General features: G+C 41.9%; 1 protein-coding gene across 2 annotated transcripts; it reads right to left on the reverse strand.

Annotated features, from left to right (window-relative positions):
- Nucleotides 1-202: 202 nt before the first annotated feature.
- On the reverse strand, nucleotides 203-9,462 carry RB195_019371 (uncharacterized protein; the record flags this gene model as incomplete). Of its 2 annotated transcripts, XM_064187188.1 has the most annotated exons (21): nucleotides 203-281; nucleotides 457-551; nucleotides 605-719; nucleotides 821-904; nucleotides 1,471-1,599; nucleotides 1,680-1,766; nucleotides 2,040-2,155; nucleotides 2,214-2,301; nucleotides 2,725-2,840; nucleotides 4,285-4,347; nucleotides 4,749-4,813; nucleotides 6,033-6,251; nucleotides 6,392-6,530; nucleotides 6,589-6,663; nucleotides 6,797-6,962; nucleotides 7,016-7,090; nucleotides 7,184-7,260; nucleotides 7,346-7,486; nucleotides 7,539-7,726; nucleotides 8,560-8,733; nucleotides 9,426-9,462. In XM_064187188.1, 21 exons carry the CDS (start codon nucleotides 9,460-9,462, stop codon nucleotides 203-205), a joined length of 2,328 nt encoding a protein of 775 aa, XP_064043069.1. The 2 variants fall into 2 exon arrangements, with proteins under 2 accessions (XP_064043069.1, XP_013290887.2); XM_013435433.2 differs by lacking the exon at nucleotides 6,589-6,663 and having other exon boundaries at nucleotides 821-926; nucleotides 1,687-1,766.
- Between the last annotated feature and the right edge of the window lie 8,911 nt (nucleotides 9,463-18,373).

The raw sequence follows: 18,373 nt of genomic DNA on the forward strand, positions 1-18,373 counted from the left end.
AAGATGTGCATACGAAACAACTATTTCCAATTGACATACAAGTAATTATACGTTTTATCAATAAACGATCACTATCAACAACCAACTGAAACTTAATCAATCAAATTCAATGTGAATGAGAACAGCAACCACCCGCGACGATAAGTGAACGGCACGTTGCTTAGTCGCTGCGAGTCCAAGTTAAGAAGTATTTACAACAGTTCTATCGATCTGAAGTGGTCTTCTCCCTCATCACAAAGTTGGCTTGATTCCTGTCATGGTAACTGCCACTTCGTTGTTTCCTGAATAGCATCCTTACGAAACAACACAGCATTTTGTGACATCTATCCATTCCTTATTTCCTGATACATCCAACTATAGTCAAATGGAAGCCTATCAAAGCTAGCAGATAAGCAACATCGCATTAACTAATGCGAGATTCAGCTAATGCGAAATGAAGTGCAGACACAAACATACCTATACTGTTCGTAAGGATCCACAGTGCTACCCAACCCACGATACTGATCTTGCCTATCACGTACCTCGCCACCACCAATGGGTTCAACAATCCCCTAGACAGCGCAGTAATTTATATAAAGAGAAGAGAATTCAAACAAACACATACTTGCTTAGAAGCTCCTAATCCTGTGCCGCTCCAACCCATTTTTTGCATGAGCTGAGCTCCTTTGTTAGTGCCAGAAAGAGGAGCCGCAGGCATACGGAACCGCGATGAATCACCACTTCAAATAATAGATGAACAAATAAATACCTCCACAGAGGAATACTTTGCTCAGATAGAGAGAAACAACGGAACAAAAATAATGGACCAAAGAAGACTCACAATGACGGAGGAGAAGGTGATCGATGCCTTGAGGAAAATGAAGCCCGATCACCAGGAGATAAAGAGCGTGATCGTGAGCGAGATCTAAATTCCCATTCAAAAGAAACTAAATATGTGACTCTGCAATTTGACAATTTCTCGACAAATAGAAAATTTAGTGGGAGACTTCAGAAATGAATTATTACCGCTCTGAAGTGTTCGTGAAACCAACAGAAACACTAGAACAGATTTCGAAACAAACGAATTCGGAGATTGTACAATTCTTACATTACTTCATTTTACTTTTACTTACTTCTTACATTCTTCTTCTGTACAAGGGGTAGAGCCCCAACTGATGAAGATAAAAAAGATAAAGTGTTTGGCATTAATCAATCCGCTTGCGATGCGTCACCACGTTCACTTCAAATCAAAATCGTTCGAGGTTTAAGAATTGGCCTATACAATGACTTGCGGTGGCTAGCCGATGTGTCAAGTCAGTGCTTTTATCCTCCCAGACAAGTCTGGTACCAATTTATCGATCCCGGAGGGATGAAAGGCTTAGTGAGCAGTAGGGCGGATCCGATCGATCCTGCTGACAGCGAAACCTCTTACCGACTGCGCAACACACCCGTTCCCCAACTGATAATTAACTTGAAATCGCACTATATTACCTTTTTCTTGGAGAATACGAACGACTTCTTGAGCGGTAACGGGAGGAGGTGCTAGATCCAGTCGAAGAAGATGAACTCGATCTAGAGGACCTCGAGGAAGACGAAGACGACGAACTGCTGCGGCTGCGCCTGCAAAAAAAAAACATTCTTTAGAGACAAACATCTGTCTCATTTAACATTCCGTTCGAAGAAATACCGAAAAAAAATACCGCGAACGTCCACGATCCTTTCGCTTCGCTGGGGATTGCGGTGATGATGAATCACGTTTTTCTTTCTCTTCATTAGCCAACGCATTTCTACAACAAAATAGGATAGAGCTATATAAATTTTTCGACTGACCACAGAGAAGGAAGATAGAGTCACCACCAATCGCGTTCAACTGGTCTGATGCGACGCGTCAGCAACGAATTTATGTGCCCTGCCTCTATAACGAACTAAACAATGGATAGCTCAGTTCTGCTGCGTTAATAGCCCCCCCCCCCCCCCGGGCAATAGTGCCCGCCTCTGGTAAGCACTTGAACACGTTCGGCGGCGACTGACTTCGGCCACTCTTGGAGATCATTAATAACCTTCTCATCTCTTCATACTTCCGCTTTATTTCAGCATTGATATCGTCTTGCACAATTCTTAGTTCCTCTTCAGTTGGTCTATTTTCGACGAGATCACTTATTGTTTTGTTTTCGCTCTATAACATTCGAATACAAATACATAAGAAAAAAACCTCAGCCGCAAAACTGCGCAACCTTCAACTTTTCTTCCAGTATCTTTTTCAAACTTTGCTTCCGTTCCATGAACTCCGAGCATCCTCCACGACCCCAGGCAGCCAGTGGCCTGCAACTGTTGTCATAAATACACGAATGAAAAGGATAAAGGGCACAGTCACTGGCGTATCAATCCACGTAGTATGCGCCAACGCGTTTTACTGCAATTCGTAATCGCTGAGGTTTTGGAAAGCGTGTTGGCCTCTACAATGATTTTCGGGAGTCAACCAATGATCAAGTCGGTTTTTTATCCTCCCAGAAAAATCTGGTACCAATTTATCGACCCGAGGGATGAAAAGCCTGATTGGCACTAGAGCGGTTTCGAACCATCGACCGTGTGACCACAGCTGACCTCTAACCGACGGTGTCAAACAAGCCCATACTACACAAATACAAAACTAAAAATTTGGAAAAGACTATTAAAAATAGTCACGAGATGATAGCAAAAGTAGATTTGGTATTTATAAAGAATTGAAAATTTTTAAGTACTCACGGCTCTCTGCTCGGATCAAGAGATGCACTGTAGAACTCGTCTAATGCACTAAGAAGCCTCTGAGAAGGAGGAACAGGAGGAGGCATTCTCAGCTTATCAGGAACAATGGCGTTGTACTGGAAACAACAGTAGATAAAGACAAGATATTCAGCGCCCAGACACAGCATATCCACGTAAAATTTAGTGATAATCAGAAGGCTACGCATCACAAAACCGACGGAATTGGGAAACCTGTGGGGAAATATAGAGTTCGAACTTCAGATTACAAGTAGGAGTGTGATCCCGCTCAATATCCCAGAAAACGGTTTTGTTCCGACGAGGTACGCTAGAATACGGCACCTGATAAATACAGCACTCCGTAAAATCAATGATTAAGACGTTGAGAGAATCGGAGCGTGCGCATGAGCGCCTCCTAGCTAATATCGTAGGAACAAACGCCGTTTTCCACGTTATTTTTAACTCCGCAACTCTATATTTGCTGAAAGAGACCCAAATATCGTCAGTTTCGTGATACGCTGATTTAAATATTTCTTTGGTTCATCCAGATACAACACATCTTTCACATAGAAATATTTTAACTTCCTGCAGAAATTAGGCAATGATACTAACAAAACAAAGAATTCTACACAAGCATTGCAAACTACTCAATTTACATGAAAGATAAATTAGCAAAAAGAGCCGACAACGCGCCAAGAAGACCAAAGCTGTTGCACAACTTCACATCAGTTAGCAAAAGAGGCTCTTCTTCTGTTAGAGTACCAAACAAACAAATCATCACAATATATAATAACGAGCTAGTCCGTGTGTGTGTCCGGATAAAATTGGCTAATCCGAAGCAAGATAGCTACAAAATAGGTTGCAACGGGTCTCACGGCGTCGGATTGGTGCGCCGGGGTCAAATAGTTATAAAAGAGGTTGTGACGGGTCCCGCGGAGACGAAATGGTTTGCAACAACTTCATGTGCACGTCGCAAAAGGTAAATGTAACGTTGCAGCCGTTTCATAGCCGTGGCCACTGGACGCATTGCTGGACCTTCATGCATTCATACTTCGCGCGTCTATTTACTTGCACGTTTGTCTCAAGCTGGTAACACGCCTCCCTCAGAAAGTGGAAACATGCTTGCAAACGGCTGCTCAAATAGTAGCGAACAGTTTACATGAAGTGACGTAGAACGTTATGTTTATCAGTAGGATGATGTCTTTCACGTCATTTTATGCTAAAACATCTTTGATAACTGTGGAAGGAAGCAGGAGGAAAACCCATTTTTCAGGTAAATTGCTTTTAAATTTTGTCTAACATATATTGGTAAGGAGTGTTTGAAGCTGAAGTGTGAATATTCTCCAAATGTAGAACAGACGCGTTTAGAAAGAAGACCATGAAAGCCTTCGCCTTTATTTATAATAAAAAGATGAAGGAAGATTGCTAGATATACACAAGTCTAATTTTACACAAGAAGGCACTAATATTAATTTTCGTTGATCAATGAAGGGGAGCGAAGGGAACACCACAGAAAGTCCAAAGTCCGGCTTTAGCCGCACGTTCAGATTGGTTTTAACATACCGAGAACTGTTCAATTTCGATGAGCGGAATCATGATGCCAGCAGGAAGTTCGTAATATTTAGCCTGAACGACATCCAGAATTATACGTTTCATAAGCAGATTAATATATGTGCGTTAATATATTAATTAAACAAGTGCAATGATCTTTTAGTGTCAAAAGCTAAGTTTTACCATACTAGTAAAGAAATATTACGGATTATGTTGTACCAAAATTAATCGCACAATTTTCTCAACATGTTATTCAGCCTGAGACTTGTATGGACCAAAAATAAATAGAAAGACTAGAGAGAACATATTTACCAAGTTTTAAATAAGACTAAACAATACATCTACGAAACTCAGAGTTTTAGATTCAAGCTAACAAATTGCAAAATTTTAGCCACTAAATTCAAGTTCATTGAGGTTTTCTCCAATAGAAAGTCATTAGTTGGCTCATGTATAAGGAAATCCAATAAAACACTTACACTTGGGATCAGATCCTCTTCGTTGAAAGGATGACCGTCAATATCGTCGCCATCAGGAACATTTTCTGATTTGAAAAATTACAATGCATAAAATAAGACTCTAGGTTCGACACGAAACAAGAACATTTTTGCTAAAGTAGTTGTGAGTTGGCTACCTACTTTTTTGTACACTTTAGAGGAAACAAATGACGTTTGGAAGCAAGTACATACCTTTCTCCCAGAGACTCAAGTAAGAGCTATGTGATAGAAGATTTCTAGCCAAAAATATATAAAAGCTCTTGCGCAAAAAATCTAATATAAATGGCTCGACATCACCTCAGAGTGATCTTCTTCTACGAGTGAAAGCAACGCCATACGGCACGTCAAGCAGCCGCCAACATCGTGGCGTTGGACGAGGGGGCTGCTATCAACACTCTCGTCAACAGTGGTTCATTTGGTTCAATGAAAGAAACGTCTTTTTCGACTACTTGCCACACATCGGACATCCTGCGCAGGGCTCGAGGGGATGCTGTGGTGAAAACTGCTGCCCGACAACCAGGCATTCGACGGCAAACTTTGAACGCGGCAGCTCTACGACTTGGCCGAAGCAGTCCAATAAAAGTGACCGCTTACCTTCCCTACGACAATACGTGCCCGCATGATGCTTCGGCCACTCGCCTAAATATCATGTTGCGGCTCTGTGGAACACGCAGAGTTCATGTTGTAGATAACGAGCATGAATGTGGTCAACTCCCCTAATAGTTCTAAAAACAGCGTGCAAGTAACCTTAGTTACTACGAGATACGTTGTAACACGTCACCCTTGTACACGACCCCATTTCCTCACCAGCCAATTCATTAGTATTACTTGAAGAGGCTGCTGAGGAGATCTCCGTTAGCTCTTGAATGCAGCGCTTGTACAGAGCAGCAGCGTTTTAATAAACCTCGTAGGAATTAAAGTTTTCTCCCACGCCGTTTTTCAGGACAATTAGGGGAATTTATGATGCTCATACTCGCAATATACAGCCCAAACTATAGACTGACTCACAGATACCCCAGGATCGTCACATTCGTGATATGTTGCAATCAAGTATTTCCTAGAGCAAAAGCTGTTTAATTCTTTCACTCACCTGTGTTCAGCTATTAAGATGTTTTTTGTGTCTCAGATATGCACTCATGGTGAATACATCGACAAATGATCATCAGTAAGTGATTAGGGGACTATGAAATTGTGAAAGGTGTGAGAAAAAATAAGTAGCCAACCTAACAAATCCCAGATATAATCCATAACAAGTAAATCGGGTACCCTCTTTTATCCATCCTTGCTTAGGAGCTGCTCTAGGAGGAGGAGCAAAAAACTGCCCATAGTCCTCTTGTGGTTTGCTTGGCATGGGGCCAGGTTGCTGATCGAATCGTGACCGTCGCACGCCTACTCCGGGACCTGGACCTGGCCCTGGACCCGGACCTGGCCCAGGCAATGGAGGCGGCTCCCGTGCCATTCCGCTCAGCAGCGATGGAATGGCACCTGCGAAAAATTCTTTAATTGTGGTTCTGACATTACCGAAGAGATTCAGTTAAAAAACGTAGAAGAGTAAGATCTATTAAAAGACGAAGTGATTTTCAGTACCACAAATAGTACCGGAACTATTCAAAGCCACCACAAACCTCTAGCACGGTCCTTCTCAGATTCGATTTGCATATCGATTTGAGCAATCTGTTGCATAATGTGTTGCACGTAGTTCTTATGTTGTTGTTCGTAACCAGAATACATGGTTTGTAAGTTGACCTCTATATCAGCTGCCAGCTAAAGAGACACGGACTTATTAAACACTATGAAGGAGAGAGAAGAAAAGTGTGAAAACATTAATTCCCTTAGCATATTCTGCTGCCTGCACAGCTTTTGCAGAAGAATAAATTTGGCCAGGATTTCGAAGCTGCTGAAATAAATCTTTTTCAGCTTCCTCACGTGGAAAATTCAAGCTGTGTGGGAGTGATGGTGTAAAAAGTGGGTAAAATACCCAAGTTGCACCAAAAAGAATCGCATCACAAAAAATTCGTAACGAAACAAACCTTAAAACACTGATCATTGAAGTATTTGTGACCTTCCCAAACTCCAATGAGCTTGTCCAATTTCTGCTGCATAAGACCGTCCGTGGATAACTCCACAGTAAAGGCGTACATCTGAGGTACATAACGAGACAGCATCTGGGTCTGCGAATCCAAGCGTTTTCGCTGACTGAAATGTTGTTTCACAAAAAACAGCGAAGTGACCGAAAAAGGTGTGCCAACCATTGATATGCCCAATCATTGATAACATAAAGAATGTTCAGTCGGAAGTTGTCATTAGCCTGAGAATCCTTCACTCTGAAATTTTTTAAATATCCAACACCTCAGTTAGAAAAGAGTCATCTATATGAAAATAATACTAAGAGACACTGAGAAAAGCGAGGGGCAAACCTGCTCAAAAGATAAGTAAGAACAACTTCACGAAGCTGATCAGTCTGACAGTGCTCAAATATCCACTTCCGACTAGTCTAATAAAATAATAGATAATGATGAGCATGGATTTTGACGAGGTATGCTTGTTCAAAATATGAATGATGCTACAAAAGAGCTTACCGAAACGAGATCTTTTGAACACTTTCCAGCATTGAGTTGATCCAAAATAGCTCCAAGCGGACTGACATCGAAATTGACGTTGGCAAGAATTTGTGTCATTTTCTGAGACTCCGAAAGCAGCACTGCTTGCGCCACTTGTGCCTCAAATTTGAATGAGTTAGGTAAGATTTTTCAACGTGCAAATCATGCTCACCTCCTTCATTGCGGGGATTGAGTCATGGTGAGCTTTCAAATTCCTCTCGCTGTCAGTAATTTGTTGTTTGAGCTGTTCCTTCTGAGAGTTCATCCTTCGAATAATTTCAGATTCGACAGGAGGTGGCGGGCCAAGACAACCATTTCCGGGATGAGGTAGGGGCGGATGAGGCGGAGGACCACCACGAACTGTAACAAATGTTCTTGTAACAACGTCTAAAAAATAGAGTGTGAGTGGTTTCAGATAGAGGTGGACTATGATTAAAATAGACATGATTTTGCGTCTGTTTTAAAAGCGCTCTTGCTTCGCATTTCTTGAATGCTCATTAAAGACGGTTTGCAGCAACTTTGATCGCATAAAGAAGAAATTTTAGAAATTTAGACACAGAAAACGCGAGTTTCGTATGCTTTTGAACAGCGCTAGAGCACCATAAAGGACTGAGAAGCTGCGTAACCAAATACTATCGAACTATGGCTAGAAACTTCCACGATCTTTCTAACCAAAGGACACCCAAAAAATTTCTTCCTTTTTCCTCTACCTTGCCGCAAGAAACATGAGTCCTTATTTCTGGAACTAATAACTAAATCAGTGGGGCCCTAAGACCAAAACATTAGTTTTAGAGGATCTATGACATGTAAGCTAAAGTTCCTAAGAGAAAATAGAAGACAGATCGTCCAGAAGTAAGGGTGCCACTGAGTGACCCCACAACAACATTTTCCCCCTTGTTTGGAAGATTTTGTAACCCCGATTGACTCAGCTACTCTATGACATTTTTCGCGCTCCGAGTGCAAGTAGAGTACTGGCACAGTGGAAGTTCCCGCCACGAATCGCCTCAAATAAACGCACGAAATAGAGTAGAAGAGCAGTTGATTTGGGTGTTTCAGAGTATCCCCTCCCAACGATATTTTACCCAATTTATCTACGTTTCTCATCAGTGAAATGATGACACAGACTTAATAGGAGAGAAACAAGATCACAAACTGAAAAAATAATAAAATTTCAAGCAGCGAGATGTACTGACTTTTTTGGATCTCCATATCAACGCAGAAACGGTAGTACTCGTTAAAAGGACCACCATAAAGAAACGCAAATTTGGGATTCCCTTCTTGCTTTTCGATCGTCATCTTTTCAAAGTCCGGACCATTTTTCGCAACGAATACAGCCAAGCGTTCAATCGCATTTCGAAGTTCCTCATCTGAAAAGATTAAAAAGAGAAAGACATATAACACATTTCACTAAAACATCACTATCCTCGGCAACTAGCAGGTTCATTGCAGCAGAACCCTCGGGAACTGAATATATGAAATAGGTGATGTATTCTAATCGAATTATAGCATAGGAATCAACAGTGTTCTACACTAACAATTAAATGTTCATTTCCAATGCTTCAAAGCAACCCGTGGTAACAAAAACAGAGATGCAGATGCTCGCAGTTCTAATATTCTTTTTTTTTCTAAATTCTACCGAAATTTTAGAAGTTCGGTGAAAAGTGCCACAACTAACAACAACTGATCTGCTGCTGCACTTTTTGGACGAATTTGATACAACGTACGTCAAAAACTAGAAACTCGCCAACTGTTCAAAACAGAACTGAAATGATCTACATGCACATACTGAAGTGGAATACAAATAATATGTCTTGAGTCAGTTTTGCAACAATCAGGAGATGATACACTGTAGGTGTAAAATAAGAAATAAAATAAGAAAATAGATGTTTCGAGTTTTTAGGCAAATTCTACCTGAAAAAAGTGCTTTGCAGTAATTTCTTAAATAATGTTCTGAGTGACCGAATGCATTGGTAGAAGTGAAAATAAGGTAATTATTGTAGAGTTGAAATTTTAGAATTTTAAAATTTAAAATTTTCATTTTTTAAAATATTGAACTCACCTTGAGGTGGACGAGGGCGATAGCCATCGTCAGCCATTACCAAGAAAGGAGTGTGTGAATAACCAATACTGAAAAAAGTAGATAGTTTAGTTCAGCGCCAACAAATCTTTTATCAACACCTCTTCAGCATAAAAGGTAGGGATATGCAAAATGTAGGTAACGACAAATATAACACCAGGTCCTTAATTTGCCGCGCTCGACCAACCTTCAATGAATCACAGGGCAATCCTTTGTACTATTTTAGATAGAACAATAAAAAAATTGTAAAGAGAACAAGAAGAAACAGCATACTGTTCCTTCTTTCTCGGCCCATCTCAATTCTTGGAGAGCGCTGTTTAAATCAACACATCTTACAGAAAGGATCTTTGGAGAAAGTATTTAGAAATCGGTCGTACTTTCAGGGTGCATGTATGCGATTCCGTCTGTTTTCATCATGCGATATGCAAAACCAAAAAGGGGAAAATGTAGAAGTGAAATGTAGTTGGGGGGGGGGGGGGCACTCAACCGCGTTCTTGTCTCTGGAAGCTCTACCTTACTTTTCCCCTGAGTAACCTTAGCTCACATGCTAAATCAGTGGGAGTCTTAGGGCCATGGATTCAGTTGTTCACTTCCAGAAATAGGAGTGCAGTTGAGTGGCTCCCCAACTATACTTTACCCCAAAAATCCACAGGAAACAAATAGTAGCCATAAAATGCTTAATGGTGAACAAAAACCAAACTATCCAACCAACAATTTTAGCGAGGTTAGCCGTTTCGCACAACTGCAGTGTCCGCAACCTCACGCTCTGCACTTATACACGATCGGAAAAAACTGCAAAAGCAGTTAATGAGGTCCCGTGTACTTTCGAGCGTGTATGCGGTCATGCATTGCCCGAGTGGCTATGGAGGGAGTGTGTCCTGTGCAGATCCATTGTTGTTGTTGCCCAAATATCTGACTGCCTACCCTTGGTCATACCACTGCATCACAGGCTAACTACAGTCACCAGCCAGCAAATTGATGTGGAGAATCGGGGATATTTAGTAGAATCTTCTGGTGGAAATTTCGGGAAGATTTGTGATGCAAAGTGGCCTCAAATTTGAAACCGTAAAAGAAGCAAGAGAAATATTTCAAATATGAAGGGAAGATACATCTAGTAGCTTATGTATATGAAAATTTTCGTTGGAAACAGGGAACATTCGAGCTTTCAAAAGTAATGGGGATGAGGATTATTGATATCTTGTAGGTTCCAAGTTTTTTGTAGCCTTATTCGTGTCCATGTGAAAATCATGAGTAAAGTTGATAGGAGTGAAACAAGCGAATAAATACGAAAGGAAGAAAGTGATAGAAAACTGCTCGTATGGAGGGAAAATAAGTGTTTAAGAGAGGGACTTCCTGTATCTCTGACCTCATGAAAGAGGAGTTCATTTCATAGGATTTCTAGCCTTCCTGAGTGCAATATCTGGACAAAATTCGCTCCCTTCTCTTCATAAATTATCATAGAAAATATCATGTGTTATTAAGAACGTTGCTTTTTATTTGATTCAGCAGTTTCCACAACTTCCAAGTGTCTTCTTTTCATATTTCCTTGTAACTGTGCGGACCCCTGCGTCTTTTTAGTGAGGAGAGCATCTAAGACGGTTGTCTCTGCCTCCATGAACGACTGGAGTGTGGCTTCTTTGAGGAACGTTTGCGTCTCACCGGGTGTATTCACCGGATTCGTAATGTCTCGGAAGCATTCACGGAAAAGTCTTGTGAGCCTCTTTCTGCTGCTCCACAAACGATGTGAGGTGTGATCGAAATGTTAGGAGCAGACACTTTAGGGGTTATCAGTAGTTTGACCAACTTTATTGGATTCCTCAATAATTCCAAATGTTAGCATTCTTTCGTACCGAGTCACTCAGACTGGCCTACCACCTTGAAGCAGTCCCTGTTATATACTCTGAAACGGTTTGTAGGAGTACTTGAAGCACCTTCTACCCTTTGTAGCAGTTCGTCGTCCCAGAGTGAGTGGAAATGACCATGTCTGCGGAACTGCGATACGCGGAAGAGTTACATCATCTGAAAATGCCTCCTAAATTGAGAAAAGATCCTGACTGTCGACTTCACTAGAAATCGAAAGCATGGGTGTGAATAATCGCTCAGATTTTTTACTGCCCTAATAAACTAGTTGGAAGGTGGTTGCAGCCATACAGGTTACTCTCGTATCTATCAAAACATGATTTGATTTTAGTGAATTGCTCTGACGCAAACATCGCAAGTTAACTTATTGGGAGCAGGCTATACAAGTGCTGCTTTCGCGGGATATGTGTCGCTTTTTGTTTAAAAAACTGACAATAGCAGACAAATGGAGGTTATGATAATATGAAAATGGGTGCTTGATGTATAATTCTACTCAAAAAGGGCAAAAAGTAAAAGAAATTTCAGGTCACAATTACTAAGCACACAGCGGTGAAACCGAAGTGGAAGCCAGATAGCCCTATTCGTCCAACACAGATATGAGGTTCACCAAAGGAAAAAGTGTGGTATAAAATGTGTTAAATTGGTTTGAAAGAGAAATATGAGTAAGTAAGACACATTTTGACCCTTGAAAGAAACCCTTCAATGGATAGTGGCAGTTGCTTGTGGGTAAAGAACGGGTCCTTGTCAGTTCTACAACCTAACTATGACTCTGATATTGCATGAGGGATGTTGCATCGTCGCTAGTTGTCTTACAAATCAACTTTCATCTGTTTGCAGAGTTGACAGTAACACAAAAGTGCTACCGGCTATCACAAAGTAGAATGGTTCTTGAAACTAATTGCAATTTGCATGATTTCTGTTTTCACTGCCATGCACGGATATCGAAATAACAACCCAGGATGGTATCGTACTTGAAAGAATATGGGTAAGATCTTTTGAATCAATCAGCGAAAGACACGTCAAGTCACAAAAAATTCTACTTAAAAACCTTGAAGGCACACTGCTCAGGAATGTAAAATACGTATTCAGCGCTTTTAGAAGTCTATTAAACCTTCTCAAGAAAACGGCTTAAATCTTAAGTGCCTAAATTTCAGGATCTTCTGAACATTTTTTATGGACAAAACCAACCTCTTAAGAATTTTTAAGGCTGGTATTTGGACAAGATAGAAGTATTCGAGGACTATGATGTGTAGGTGCTAAATGCTCGATAGATTAGACTTCGCGTGAGTCCTTAGTTTCACGCTGCCACAGCCGGACCACAATCACAGTGTCGCTTGGGACGATCATCACGCAACCTCAGACTGCGGTAATTAAACTTTCACTACAAAAATAGTACACATATAAATATTCGTATAAGCATAATACGAACAACTTCACAAAAAAGGAGGATTTCGCATGGAACGGAAATGGGAACAAGAAAAACGAACTGCATTGTATGAATAGGTGATAAAAATGGACACGTCAGATGTTTTTATATTCGTCTGAGGCGGAGGTACAGCTGAAGCAGCTACAGTGGCGGTGTCGAATTGCTTTTGTTTTTACCATGCTGAAGAATATGTCTATCTAATGAATTTTACAATACTAAGAAATTTTACCATGCTAAAGAGGAGAGTGCTTGAAGTAATTTGCATGATGGTGCATAGATGTAGAAGGGGATTAATTTAATAGCGAAGGAGATTCGTTATACTCCCGTCTCTAGAGAAAGGTTACGACTGACGCTTTAGCGGGGGACTTACTTACACAATCGTGTATATTTGGACTTCATCGTAGTCTTTCAATTGTATGAAATTTCTATGAATAGTGATTTCTGGCGCAAGCAGTGTTGTCTGCGTACAGGCTTCTCTCCCGTAGTGCAGTATCCCGGAGTGCAGATCTCATAACTTGTTATGTTTGATGAAGTGAATTGACTGCTTTGCAGACACACCACAGAGAACCCCGAGCATCTGGCATTGTTGCATTCGAAACTGCATCTGTTGCTTGGAGGGGTGTGCTGAGCAGCACGAGCAGGGGAAGCAGGGTACAGCTGATGTCAGCTGAGTTTGGCTCCTTTTACTCTCCTGCTGCAATCTGCTGGGCTAGAATCCACTGTAGAGGTAGCGAAAGGATCGCGATCACCACTCCTTTATTCTTGACGCATGAGTACATTGAATGATCTTCCAATGATTTGACCATTTGACAATTTTACCTTAGCTTCTCTTATAACTCCAGTTGGGGACTATTTTGGGTGGCCATGCTCTGCCAATCTCCACTTGCAGGGGTTTCAAGCTTGTGACTCACGCTACTATTGTTGGCCATAATTTCTAAATTGTGGCATGAGTTTGCTGTATTTGAGGGCTTCCTCTGCTTGACGGCGAGTTAGCAGCTGTAGAGCAACTTCTGGGAGAGGGTAATCTTCATCTTCGTCGCCATGTTTCAAATAAGAATGGTGCAATGGCAAACAACGATTCGGAGATGACTGGCGATACGGCGTCGCGGAGAATCCGTTCTCCTTAAAGGAAGTATGAGAGGTCCATTGTCAGAGGTTATACTTGCTGCTAATCCTCGTCTGAAAAGCAAGGCGAAAAGCCTTCAGCATGTTTGTTGTCGCCGTATCTGACAGCAATTCAAGATCAATTAGTCTCGCAGTCATGCATTTGGTCTCATAGCTGTTTATTCACTGATCAATTCCTTTTGGCTAAAGCAGACCGGAGTGTTCTATATCGACGTGTTTGAACGGTCGGGACCCTTGCACTCGCCGGTTCGTGAGATCCTCGATTTCTGGATATTTAAAGAGATGATCGTCCACTTTTTGACGCGGAACGCATTTTCTGATCGTTCACTGAACTAACTTGCGAAGTTTGGGAATCACGTAGTTACTTCTGACATTAGCCATGTGTGCGACGCACTACAGTGAAATGAGGAATGCGATTGATTCGGTCAAATCTTCGTGGCAATGAAAATATGTTGTCGAACTTCAAAAGAAGAGAAAAAACTCGCAGGCATTCGCGATCACAAAATATGCAACCATCGTCCTTTCGCAGTTTCAGCTTCCTCAAAGTTTCTTTGAACTGTGATTCGGTTAGATGTACGGCTTGATGGTTACGGATGATTGTTTGCAGGGCCATCTTTCCTTCCGTTGCCGTCACAATATGTGTCTTTCTCGTTCTTTTTGTTTCTTGTTTCAGTATTCCAGCGTGGTTCTAAAATGGTTTTCCTGACTCGCAGGCATTCGCGATCACAAAATATGCAACCATCGTCCTTTCGCAGTTTCAGCTTCCTCAAAGTCTCCTTGGGAGAAAAAAAACCAAGGAGTATGAAGTGGTGGGTGTTCTCGTCCGTAAGAGGTTATGTTGTGGTTCCATTATCGATCGGAGGTTCGAATCTGCCTAGTGCCTACCTTTCATCGCTCCGAAATTGGCAAATTGGTCCTAGACTTGTCTGGGAGAATAAAAACACTGACCTAACACACCGGCTAATCCCCGCAAATCATTGTATAGGCCAGTTGTTCGTAAACCTCAAACGATACTGAACTGAAATGGACGTGGTAGCGGATCCCAAGCGAATTGATTAACACCAGGCACTTTATCCTTTATCTTTTACTTTGTATCACTGCATTCATATGAGAAATGAGCTTTCTGATGAGTCGCATAACGTAGTACGTAACGTAACCTGAGTGGAAAACGTTCTGGTATGTTGATTGCAATTTAGCAGCTCATCCACAGCAGGCGCATTCGCTGCAGATAAAGAGAAGGTGTGACTGCTGTTTTGTTCCTTTTTTTGGATTGTGATTTTTGGATTCTGATTTTTTTGGCTATCCTTATACTGGTCTGGAGGAGGGGTTTGGATCTTGTCTACCACATGTGTTTGTCAAAGTCATCTTTCACTCCTGGCACAAATTGATCTGCAGGATCAACAAATGCTTTTACATAGCCAGAATGTACTGAATGAAGGGCATATCCCACTAATCTGGGGTGGTATGGACTTTCGTTGGAGTATACCTACATCGGGTCGTAGATTATGAATACAGGGGTGATTCCGCCCATCTCTCCCTGCATCACTGCAAAGAGACGGCTTCGGAATGTGGTTCCTTACGACGCCCTCTAATGCAACACGCCACCATTGCGCCCCGCCTGCCATTCGTCGAATGAAGTGAATTGCCTATCGGGGCGTCGGAATGGATTTTGGAGTGATGCAGACAGAGATGAGGGGATTATATGTATCCATAATCTACGACCCGATGTAGGTATACTCCAACAAAAATCCATACCACGCCAGATTCTTGGAATGATGCCTTTAAGTATGTCGGTCACAACATTCTTTGTTTTTGTTCCATGCGGTTTCTTATAAAGACTCCTCTCGAATCTGCTGTGATTGGGTATGATATCAAACTGAGAACAATTGTGAAGTCTAAGAAAATGATGATTTCAATCATCTTCGTCCTTTTTTTCACCGCAGAGTAGAATGAGCGCGCAATTCGTGTTGCCTCTGACACTGTATTATGTAGTTTCGTAATTGTCGTGTTTTCCTTAATGAATGGTAATTTCTAACGACTACATTCGCTTCTCCATCTGAAATTAGGTACATGTTTCCATCGCTTGCTTACTGGCAACCTAAAATAGGATTGGATGGACACTCATTCTGGCCTTCTTCTTTTGGTATTAAAGTTAAAAGGGTAAAGTGTCTGGCGTTAATCAATCCGCTTGAGATGAACCCCCACGTTCGCTTCAATTCAGAATCGTTTGAGATTTACGAACGTGTAACTGGCCTAACCTAGCCTAACTAACTGGCCATGTAACGGGCTAGCCGATGTGTCAAATCAGTGTTTTTATCTTCCCAGACAAGTCTGGTACCAATTTATCGACCCCGGAGGGATAAAAAGCTTGGTGAGCACTAGGGCGAATTCGAACCTCCTATCGATCGTGAAGGAAGCGGAACCTCTACCTCGGAGCCGCTACGCTACACCCGCCCTTCTTCTTCTTTTGGTATTACACATCGAAATCCTTGCACCTTTTCGGGTATTTCTTTCCATTGCTTCTGTTGTTTCTGTGAAAGTGGGATCTCCCAGCCATCAGATTTCCAGGGCAGCTGTAAAAATAGCTTCCCTGCAAGAGTGAGTGGCATGAGCCATCCGAGAGTGCCGGCGAACGGCTGCAGCTTGTTACGTAACCGTTGTTTTTGTGATGGCTGATTTTTGAAAGTACTCGCAGGAAACGATCAAACCTTCATTTATCGTGCCCAGAAAAGACCAACGATTTTTATCTCGTCGTCCTTCGCCAGGTCCGTCGGTGCTAATAGTCCTTTTAATGAACTGTCGTTAGTTTAAACCAAAGAAAAGTTCGATGGAGTTCATACAAAAACGGAATATCTCATTCGCAGACGATGCAGTTGATGGAGATCCACATGGGTTATTATCCACTAAGTTATTGTCCACATAAGTATTCTAGTATTCTAGTATCTGCTATCTCCCAAAACTTAAAGTTATCCAATTGCATCCAGAGATGATAACTGCTTGGCACAAACGAGGAACAGTTGAGTTGGAACGCAACCCTTGTAAATTGTAGAATGAGAGTATGTTCTTGCGTAACGCGCTTAATGCTTAGATCACCCACAAAAACCTCGTTGCATCCTTATCCTGATTGTGTGGGTGCACTTGTAGGAAGGCCTTTTCTACATCGCTAATAACAACTGTCGCCGAATCGAATCGCTTTACCACACATTTTCGGAATGATTACGAGGCATTGACGAAGAACACCGTTGAGTGGAGCGGAGTTCTCCATGAAGGCTCAGAGTTCGGTGGCCTCTTTCCGGGGCGTCAGCACAGCTCGGTGAGAAAGGTAATGCATTATTCCAGCACCTCAAGATTTTTTCTACGAGTTCATTGATCCCCGTCTCCAGCCGTTTAATTATCATATCGTGAGGTTTTTTTTAGTAGGGATATTTAGATTCGCTTCAACATTTAGAATGCAATAGTATGGTTGTCTGGTAGCTGCGTGGAGATCTCTTTCCAGGAGAGACGCACATTATATTCGCCCTCTTTCCGTTCGATGGCTTCGTTGAACTGAGGTTTGTTCTTCACTTTCCTGCGTACTGTTTCATCCTGACGGTAGACATCCCGTGTTCGTGGGAATCACCTTCAAATTAGATAGGAGCGTGTACTGCAATCCTAGACTGTCGTCGAGCACGGTAGGTAGGTCAGGGCGTCTCAAGGGATATTTGGTCGCATTTTGACAGTTTTATACTCTTTACTGAGACTGTAATGGCTCAGTGATCACTCCGATTTTTGTCACTGTGAGTGGGTGAGTGAAAGCGTCCCATAACGGTAGAATCGAAATGCCACAACTGTTCTCCATCGAGCTTGCCGTGTCACACGCGTTTCTCTTCGAATGGACAGCGTCGATTTTGTTTCCAGATGAAGGTGCTCCGCCAGATCAAAGCGATCTGCTTCTGCGTTCTACAAAGCGTGTACCCATCCCAGTTCTTGGCTGGGATAGGTGCACGTTGTGTAGAACGTGAGGATGGTGGGAGTAAGGATTTTTGCTTGGCCCATCAAAAATAGGACGTAAGGCTGGTTCCTTCTATTCTTGCAAGTAGCACTGTGTTTGAATCTTCAGTCCCTCGGTTGTTGAAAACGATGTCGTTGATTTTCACCGGTGAAGACTTTTTGACAGCATGGCTGTTCGTAAGGTGTTTTACTTGGTAGTTCGATCACTGAGTTGTTGACTATATCATTGAAAGGAAGACGTTGACTTTGACGAGCTTTGTGGAAAATCCATGACGAGCTAGAGAAGTTCTCATCTTCAGAGCTGTTGCTGTAGTGGCAAGCAAACTTGGACATAGACCAGACATTATGTTTTGCAATCGACAGGTATACTTCTTGCGGAACGAATTCGTTCATTCTTTCCTATCTACGGGTAGAAATTTTTCACTACTCCAGTTTCACTCTTTGATTTTCTGTTCGTTTTCAAGGGATTTGAAAGGTATTATCCGGGAGCGATGTTCTTCATGATCATGTGCAGCTGTTGCCGCAGTTC

This window comes from Necator americanus, chromosome II, assembly GCF_031761385.1.
Source record: "Necator americanus strain Aroian chromosome II, whole genome shotgun sequence".
Lineage (NCBI taxonomy): Eukaryota > Metazoa > Nematoda > Chromadorea > Rhabditida > Ancylostomatidae > Necator > Necator americanus.